Source organism: Mustelus asterias, chromosome 15 (genome assembly GCF_964213995.1).
Source record: "Mustelus asterias chromosome 15, sMusAst1.hap1.1, whole genome shotgun sequence".
Lineage (NCBI taxonomy): Eukaryota > Metazoa > Chordata > Chondrichthyes > Carcharhiniformes > Triakidae > Mustelus > Mustelus asterias.
Genome location: NC_135815.1, coordinates 24,579,606 through 24,589,610, shown reverse-complemented (window position 1 = coordinate 24,589,610; position 10,005 = coordinate 24,579,606). Strand labels below are relative to the sequence as shown.

The 10,005-nt window shown below is 46.7% G+C and overlaps 1 protein-coding gene across 1 annotated transcript in view; it reads left to right on the top strand.

Moving 5' to 3' along the window:
* Positions 1-554: 554 nt before the first annotated feature.
* msh2 (mutS homolog 2 (E. coli)) overlaps positions 555-10,005 on the top strand; it is a 70,351-nt gene continuing 60,900 nt past the window's right edge. The window contains exons 1-3 of the mRNA XM_078229658.1: positions 555-976; positions 1,596-1,750; positions 4,082-4,360. Of these exons, the coding sequence (XP_078085784.1) occupies positions 763-976; positions 1,596-1,750; positions 4,082-4,360 (648 nt within the window). The 5' untranslated portion in view covers positions 555-762. The remainder of the gene's footprint in view (positions 977-1,595; positions 1,751-4,081; positions 4,361-10,005) is intronic.

Here is a 10,005-nt window from a genome sequence, read left to right as displayed (position 1 = left end):
AGACTGCGCAATGACACCGCCTCCCAGTGGCCCCGCCTCCTGCTGCTCCCGCGCGGCGGTGGCTGACCTGTGACCCCGCTCACACTTTGGTACCGCCCCCTCAGGCTGATCCCGCGCGACGGCGGCTGACCAGCGGCTCCGCCCACAAGCCGTGGCCGCGCCTTCATTTCTCAGCGCGCCCCTTTCGGCGAATCCGACGCTGGGGCTGTTGATCCGTGGCTCCGCCCATTGTCCAGCTCCCCCCCCGCCCTCCTTGCTGGTCCCGCGCTGTGGCCGCTGTCCTATGACCCCGTCCGCTTATGGTTCCGTCATTGGCCCCACCCACTCCGTGTCCCCCGCGCTCTGGCGGTAGGCTGTGACCCTGCCCACTTGTGGCCTTGCCCGTCGGCCCCGCCCCCTCGGTTTGTCCCGCGCTATTGACCTCTGGTCCCTCCCACCTCCGTTGGCCCCGCCCATTATCCCCACCCCCTCCTTGTCCCGCGCTGTGGCGGTTGGCGTGTTCTCCCCTCACCTGCCGTAACCCCGCCCACTTGCGATAGCCCCGCCCCCTCCTTGTCCCGCGAGGCGGCAGTTGGCATGTTCCCCCCCTCACCTACTGTAACCCCGCTCACCTGCGATATCCCCGCCCCCACCTTGTCCCGCGCCGTGGCTGTTGGCGTGTTCCCCCCCTCACCTGCCGTATCCCCGCCCACCTGCGATAGCCCCGCCCCCTCCCAGTCCCGCGCTGCGGGTGTCTGACCTGTGAACTCGGCGCTGGGCGAGATGGCGGTGCAGCCGCGGGATCGGTTGTCCGGAGCGGACAGCGGGCAGGATGGCGGCGCCTTCGCGGCATTCTACAAGTCCATGCCCGCGAAACCCGACACCACCTTCCGCGTCTTTGACCGAAATGACTACTATACGGTGCACGGGAAGGACGCGCTGTTCGCCGCCAGGGAGGTCTTCAAAACCAGCGGGGTGATCAAGACCCTGGGATCGGGTGGGTGCTGGGCCCGGGGGGCGGGGGAATGGTCTCAGGCCGCAATCCGGCCGCAGCTCCTCATGGCGGGGTGATGGGTTCTCATTCCCCGCATCATTGGGACAAGCCGCTGTCTCGGCTGGCTGCTTCGCCGCTATCATGGTGCAATTAATCGGTGCTTTTATTTCTTTTTACTGCTTCATTTGCAAAGCTATAAAGCGCGCTGGCTTCTTGTATTCCCTGTTGTCGCGCCCGCCAAATTTAATCTGTGCAGCCGGAGTGGTTGAATAACTTGCATAATAACACCTTGTGGGAGCATTAATCCATAAAGCTTGATCGAGAATGAGTTTAACGGCAGCACTGGGAATGTTTAGTGTGTGTCGGTGAATTCTAAAAATGTATATAAATTTGTAACCTGTGGGCATCTGGTCAGATTTCTGCTCTGTACCGAATAGAACCTTAATGCCTAAAGGCAGTGAGAAACAAAAGCAACCTGGGTGATGATCTATTGAGGTCGTAAGAGGTGGGTACAGAATTGGGGGTGACTAGGTTTACAGCCACAATCAGAGGGGGAATCACTGGGATTAGAAGGAAAATGGGAAAAATATTGTATTGGTCACTGTTATCCCTCTTTTTGCAGGAAACAACAAGATTGAAAGTGTTGTGCTGAGTAAAATGAACTTTGAATCTGTGGTCAGGGATCTTCTGTTGGTCCGACAGTATCGTGTGGAGGTTTATAGGAATAGAGTTGCTAGTAAGTCCTCGAAGGAGAATGATTGGTACTTGGCCTGCAAGGTAAGTGTTGGTGAACAGTAAGACTCGTAAATTACATTAAACTCACACTCTTAAGCTTTTTAATCATACAGCACAGAAGAGGCCTTTTGGCCCATCCAGTCCACATCGAGACATTAGAAACACCTGAACTCCCACCTAAGTCCATCTGCCAGCAAGTGCTCATCCAGATACTTTTTAAAGGATGTGAGTCAACCCATCTGTACAAGTCTCCCAGGCAGCGCATTCTAGACCGTCACCACACTCTGGGTTTTAAAAAAAAACTTTTCCTCACACACCAGCCCCCCCCCCCCCCCAAACTTCCTGCCCCTCTTTCATTTCCTTCTCTATGAACGGTACGCTTTATATAGCGCGCAAGAAACAATACTTTTCACTGTATGCTAATACATGTGACAATAATAAAATCAAAAACTTAAATGTTCCATCCCAGGCACCATCCTGGTGAATCTCCTCTGCACTCCCTCCAGTGCAATCACATCCTTCCGACGATGTGGCGACCAGAACTCCAGCTGTGGCTTCACCAAAGTTCCATACAACTCCAACATGACTTCCCTGCTTTTGTAATCTATACCTCGATTGATAAAACCAAGTGTCACATATGCCTTTTTCACCACCCTACTGACATGCATAATACATAATTTTGTAATGGATGATGAGGAAAGAAGAGGAATTGTTTAACCGGTGGTGAGCTTTTTCTTACATAATGTCTATGATAAAAGAGCTTCCATGATAGTAAGCGTTGCATGCTACCTGTGGAAATGTCTTAAAGCAACAATGGGTGCTTCACCAAAGTGTGCAACAAATTAATTCCAGAGCTGAATGTTCTAAGCATTAACTCATTGATGGAATGGCTATGGTGGAAATGATATGGATCATGTCAGATGATTGGCAGCTTCCCTAATTTCCAGAACTACAGATATAGAAGTAATAGGGCAACAGTGAGAAGGATACCAAGGATTATCCCTATGAATGGTATAACAACATTACGTTTTGTAGAGAGAAGGTCCGTGTTGCGGGGCTTCTTGGATGTTCCACCTGTTGTATGTATTACTTTTTCTTCAAGTAGCCAGCCAAAGTCATAGAGTGGTTCAAAATGGTTTATTCTATAGCTATAGGACTCTGAAACGTCATCAAGGCCGATCAGAGTGCAGAATAGTTTTGATTTCAATTAGAAGTAATCAACATATACCAATCAAAGTATAGGAGTTATTTCTATCCATACACAGTTTCTGATTAGGGTTACATCATGCATAAGATACAGATATTAAAACCAACCACAATCATTGCACACCTGCTTAATTATAATATCCAATCAGCGTGAAGACTTGATCACATTAGCTGACTTAATTCTTCATTATTAAAGGTTTATTCATTATTGTCATTAACTTGCATTAACACTGCAATGAAGTTACTGTGAGAATCCCCTAGTCGCCACACTCCGGCGTCTGTTTGGGTACACTGAGGGAGAATTTAGCATGGTCAGTGCACCTCACCAGCACTTCTTTCAGACTGTGGGAGGAAATTGGAGCACTTGGAGGAACCCCACGCAAACACAGGGGAGAACGTGCAGACTCTGCACAGACAGTGACCCAAGCCGGGAATGGAACCCGGGTCCCTGGCGCTGTGAGGCAGTAGTGCTAACCACCGTGCCGTCTGCAGTTATCATTGATGTCCCCGTCTGTGATTGCGGATATCACTCCCTCTTCCCTCTCAGACTAAGGGCCTTGACGCTTGTCTGTGTTGACTTTTATGAATACCTCTTATTTTTTCATAGCAGCTTATGTGATTTTTAAACTTGTACGTTATTAACCCTTTCTGTCAGATTAGATGCAAGAAAAGAAATGTGATGGAATAGCATAGGGTAAATTTTGAGGCAAATATCTTGAGAGAACTGAGACAGATGAAAATGTATTTTTTTCTTGAAGGTTGTTAGTATGTTGAATTCCCTTTCCCTGAAAGCAGTGGAGACTGGGTTATTGAATTTATTCAAGGATGAGTTAGATAGATTTTTGGTAGACGATGGGATCCAGGATTATGGGGGTCATACAAGTGAATTTGAGACCGCAATCACATCAGTCATGGACTTACAAATGGCGGAGCAGGAGTAAATAGCCTACTCTCACACCCAAGTCCTATGTTCCCATATTTATTCTCTTTAAGGCATGCTGTTGTACCAAAAATGTGTGATGCACTGATATGCCCATTGGCTGTAGATCTGTTGCCTAGGAATCGGCATTCAGAGGAGATTTCTAAATTGTGATGTATTTATAATTTGAAAATCTCTGGATTTACTGCTGGTAAAAATCCCATTTTCTACCTTTTTTTCCTCAACAGGCCTCCCCTGGTAACCTCACTCAATTTGAAGAGATTCTTTTTGGCAACAGTGATATGTCTACTGCAGCTGGCGTAGTGGGTGTCAAATTGGGCACTGCAGATGGGCAGAGGTTAATTGGTATTGGCTACGTTGACTCCACACTTCGGAAGCTGGGAGTGTGCGAGTTCCCGGACAATGATCAGTTTTCCAATCTCGAGGCTCTGCTGGTGCAGATTGGGCCCAAGGAATGTGTGTTATCGGGTGGTGAGGCTGCAGGAGATATCGCTAAACTTCGACAGGTAAATTTCTGGCTTTATTTAATATTTGGTGCAAGTGAATAGGCATGATGCGAATTTTAATTTAATTCCTACTCTAACTTGCAGAGTTTACAGTGTTGTGTTATAATCCAGTTAGGGACCAGTGACCCTTTGTTTAAAGCAGACAAAGTTTGAAATTCCAGTTACCTCACTAGGGGAATAAAGCCACAAGATTTCACAGTTTTAGACAAACAGAATAAATTTAACTATACAAAGTCAGAAAGGTAAAGCACCCTACAATATTTTGTATTCTAACATTCAAAATGGTTGAGCGCACCATGCTGCGGGTTAACTGGCAGATGGAACCAAGACAGATCCCACAGATTTCTCAGCAGCACACCCAGACATCAGTGACCACCGTGAGTCACAAAATCTAATTGAAACTCTGTCTCCCTCATGAGGAATTTCAGCTCCACATTTTGAGGCTCCAACCTCTGAACTCCTTCAAAAGCTGCTGTGACTGCTGAATGACTGCTCACTTCCCAAAGGTTCAATCTCTTCTTCTGAGATTGTGCTCCATGGGATTCACAAAGCTGCATTCCTGCCTCTAATTACCGAGTCTTTGCAGTTCTTTTGCAGTCCACTAGCTTCACTAAGCTGGAACTGCCCTGTGTTTCTTTGCTTTTCAGTGACCTTGTTGCACTGAGCTATAAATAGCTCCCCAGGGTTACATCTGAGTCCTAACTGCACCAAACAGCTCCCAGGGCTTCTTTGTAAACTGCAACCAACTAATCTTTCCCATTTCCCCCCGCTGCTCCCAGCAAACACAGATATATTGAAATCAGAGGACCTTCTTAAGCTCCACCCATCTCCATGATGGTAAAGCTTTTCAGCGTCCGCAGTGTCTAATTACTTGGTGGCCTGAATTTTGCCATACTAATGGTAAGGTTGTCAGCATTCACTGTTTACAGCGACTCCTTCAGCACCTTCCCTCCGCCATAAGAGCTGAATTGGCTGCTGGTTGAAGCTCAGCAACGCTTCATCACTGATCAACAGCATAGGAGAAGCTGGGGACGGCTTGGCAAGAACCCTCTTCAGCAAGACGAAGCTGAGAATCCAGCCCAATTCATACGGAGCGGAGTATATTCTGGATGAGACGGTGAGACATGGAGAAACATTGTGAAGAGGAAAAGTGGGAAGTCCTTTGTTTTAGGGCTGAGCCTGCTCCTGCTGCCGATGGGATTTCTCAGATTGGAACGAGAAGAAGCCAAGGCGGAACAAGAGGGGAAAATAAAACCCTGTCCGGACCGCAAGTAGTGCCCAAAGATGGGCCTGCAAGGGAGTAACTGTGCCAGGTGGCTTAGCTCGACCAATGTTTGTCTTCAATCAGAAACCCAGATACCTGAAGCCGGCCTGGGGAATCATTGGTGAGAGAGCAAGGCTTGGCCCTTGGCTGTGTGTCCACCTTCCCTCTTCATCCTGGTTCCTGTTCTTTCTCTCGATGCAGCTATGATAGTTTTGCTGTTGCTGTTCTTTTGTGTTTCGTTCTGCTAATGTCTGAAGGCTTGGCTCTGCTCCAATGACGACATGTTATCAGTACCAGTTACTGATGCTGCCTCTTGACAGGTTGATAATCAAACATGTCCTGGGCCGCAGAGGTGCCATCAGCTCCAGCTCGTTGGCTGCACCAACCCCAGAATCCCTGTCTCTGGTAAGAGGCCGCTGACTCTCTGCAAAGTTATTTCACGTCAGGATTATTGTCCACTTGTTTTTTCATGCTCCAATCCTCACTCAGTTCACATCATCGCTCCCACCTCATTTACAATCGTTGGACTTGTGTGTGTGCGCGCGTTCGTTCATCTGGCACTTCGGATCTGCATGCGTCTATTTTTTACATTTAAACAGGCCACTGTTTGTAACTAATAAATGAAATTGCAATCTGGCAAGGTTGTAGCTGAAAGACGCAGTGTTCCTCCAGATTCTAATGACATATTTAGTGTGTGGTGAGTAGGTTTGCTGGAAATCAGTTTTTGATTGGCTTTATGGACATTGACATTTTTGTTCTCACTCACCTTAGCCAAGTGGACATTACAGTGCTGAATGTTGACAGACTATTTGAACATGGTGTGGTAAGATCTGGTCCAGTCTAGTCCTTCCTGAATATGCCCTTGGTTTGATCACACTTTAAAGTATTATGAACATTTTGGGACTTCATGTTAGAGAAACGATATAAAAATATGGAGAAAGTGCATGAAAAATTTACAGGATGATATCAGAACTATAAAGTACAACTATCAGGAAAGACTTAACAGGCTTGGGCTCTTTTCTCTTCTAAGAGAAGACTTGATTAGAGGTTTTTAAAATTAGTGAAATGATGAGTTAAACTCTGATGACAACATTTCAGTGATGTTGAAGCATTACTGCCAACAGATTAGCAAATCCCATTGAATGATGCCCGTGATAAGCCAAAATTCCTTAATGATAATGATAAACAGAAATTGTCTAAGCATGTCATATGGTCGTCCACAATTCATGAACGGAGTTAGACCACACGAGCGTAAAATCCCCAAGCGCTCGACAAGCTATCAATTGCTATTGAGATCTCCCCGTGAAAGGATATGTAAAACCTGTGAGAGAGTTAAAAATCTTGTCGCTGGGAAAGAAGGTGACAATCCACTAACGACAGCAGCCGATCTCTAAGGTTATCAAGGCTGCAGAGATGCTGCAGGATTTCACATTATGGCACAAATGCACCATAGAAGGCATCCTTTCCGGATGTATCACAGCTTGGTATGGCTCCTGCTCTGACCAAGACTGCAAGGAACTATGAAGGGTTGTGAATATAACCCAGTTCATCATGCAAACCAGTCTCCCATCCGTTGACTCCGTCTACACTTCCTGCTGCCTCAAAAACAGCCAGCATAATCAAGGACTCCACACACCCCGGACATATTCTTTTCCACCACCTTCCGTCAGGAAAAAGATACAAAAGTCTGAGATCATGTACTAACTGACTGAAGAACAGCTTCTTCCCTGCTGCCATCAGACTTGAATGGACATACCATATATTAAGTTGATCTTTCTCTACACTCTAGCTATCCTCTCTTTTCCTTCTCCCCTACGTACTCTATGAACGGTATGTTTTGTCTGTATAGCGCAAGAAACAATACTTTTCATTGTATCCCAATATATGTGACAATAATAAATCAAGTTAAAAAACATCAACAATATGTTTGACTGCATTGGAAGAGATGGCAGACTGTATCTGCAATGGGGAAAAACAGTGCATTAAGCAAAAAAAGCTAACTGTTTTTCCAGAGCTAACTCCTGGCTTTTTTCAATGCAAAGCCCCAGCCTTTTGCAAGGTCAGGTTGTTGTAAGGCGTGAACAAATTGAATAAAGATTTTTTCATACTCTTACTGTGTTTCCTGTATTTTCATTTGGCAGTTGAATCTGTTGTTTTGGACACAGATTGCATTTGTAGGCATATTGGGTTACAAGAGATGCATTTATGTTGGAATGTGACCCCTTGTGCAGCTCCGCTTAATACTTATTTGGAGGTGGATCATCTGGGATGTGACTCATTGAAATTTTAATACAAGAGGTTCTATGGGAGAGAATTTTCACACTATAGGGGAGTACAAAACTCGGAGCCAAAACTACAAGGTAAACACTGTTATGCCCAGTACAGTCATATTATGACTTCCGGTCAATACTTTAAAAAATTGGACACATGCTATTAAAATGCTGCTGCAAATTATATGATGTTTGGCAATATATCTCCAAATAGTACCAAGTTTCAAGTGAATACCTAATTAAAGATGAACATTCCACAGCAATCCGGGGATTATTTTCAAATTTGTTCACAGGACGTGGGTGTTGCTTGGCTAGGCAAGCATTTATTGCCCATTCCTAATTGCCCTTGAAAAGGTGATGGTAAGCTGCCTTCTTGAACCGCTCGGGCGGCACAGTGGTTAGCACTGCCACCTCATAGCGCCAGGGACCAGGGTTCGATTCCCGTCTTGGGTCACTGTCTGTGCGGAGTCTGCACATTCTCCCCGTGTCTGCGTGGGTTTCCGCCAGGTGCTCCAGTTTCTTCCCACAGTCCGAAACGCATGCTGGTTGGGTGCATTGGCCATGCTAAATTCTCTCTCCGTGTACCCGAACAGGCGCCAGAGTGTGGCAACTAGTGAATTTTCACAGTAATTTCATTGAAGTGTTAATGTAAGTCTACTTGTGACAATAAATAAATAAGCTTAAAGTCCGTGTGGTGTAGGTACATTCATTGTTGTTAGGAAGGATACAGCATTTTGGTGAGACAGCCATTTTTTTTTTGGTCTACTCCGGGCGGCACGGTAGCACAGTGGTTAGCACTGCTGCTTCACAGCTCCAGGGTTCCAGGTTCAATTCCCGGCTCGGGTCACTGTCTGTGTGGAGTTTGCACATTCTCCTCATGTCTGCGTGGGTTTCCTCCAGGTGCTCCGGTTTCCTCCCACAGTCCAAAGATGTGTGGGTTAGGTTGATTGGCCAGGTTAAAAATTGCCCCTTAGAGTCCTGAGATGTGTAGGTTAGAGGGATTAGTGGGTAAATATGTGGGGGTAGGGCTTGGGTGGGATAGTGGTCGGTGCAGACTCGATGGGCCGAATGGCCTCCTGCACTGTAGCGTTTCTATGATTTCTTCTGTGAAGTGCTCTGGTTCTTCCTGGTCCTGCATGAGTGCTTTTCCCCTTCTCCACAATGCCAAAGCAGAACTAGGTGCTCAGCTAAACTTCCTCCCTTAAGAAGACTGCTAGAAAAGCCTTTGTCTCTTAAGCTTGCTCTTGCAGACCTTGGATCACCCAGGATAAAGCAGATTTCTGTTCCAATATCCTATCGTAATTGCACTTTGCTCTTTGTAGCAAGAACTCCATGGGCTGAATTTTTGGAGACATCAGTGGGTGGGTCCAAAATTGGGGTGCCATGTCATCAGCGATGGACTGCCTATTCATGGTGCAGTTGAGACTGTTATGTTTGCAATTAGTGCACAATTACGGGCCTCATCCTGCCGTCACTCAAATTTAAGGGGTGGCAGGAAAGGCATGAATCCAACATGTAGTGCGGCAGGTTTAATCCATCCTGCAGGCTGCTGGTCAGTGAAAGGACAGGGAAGCCTCTTTCCCCAATTCCATGTCAATCAACGCCACACCCCACTGTTTTTCCCACCTGCATCCACCCTTCACCTACCCTGTGCAATGTGCCCAGTCCTTCACAGAGGCTTGTCAACTTGGTCCCAGCAAGATCCCATACTTATTGGGGTTTTGGGATATCTGTGGTTCCTCTTCCTCCTGGGCATCCGGCAATATCAGCAGTGGTCACCGATCCTCTGACTGGCCAGCAGTTCTATAAGGTGGGACTTCCTCGTGGAAACAGAAGGGCATCCCAATTCCTACTCTTAAACTGAGGTCCTCCTCCAATCAGTTCCCACGGCAAAACACCTTTCCTGATCAAAAGGCCGAGAAGCAAAATTGGGGTGCCATGTCACCTTTCCTGATCAATTGGAGTGCCATGTCACCTTTTGTTTCTTGGCCTTTTGGCTAGGATCAGGTGTAGTATGGTCGGCTGCCCATGGTCGGCCGCACTTGGTTGAGGTCATTGGGTTACACTGAGGCTTCATATGTTTCATATGAAGCAATTTTTTAAAGCGGCAT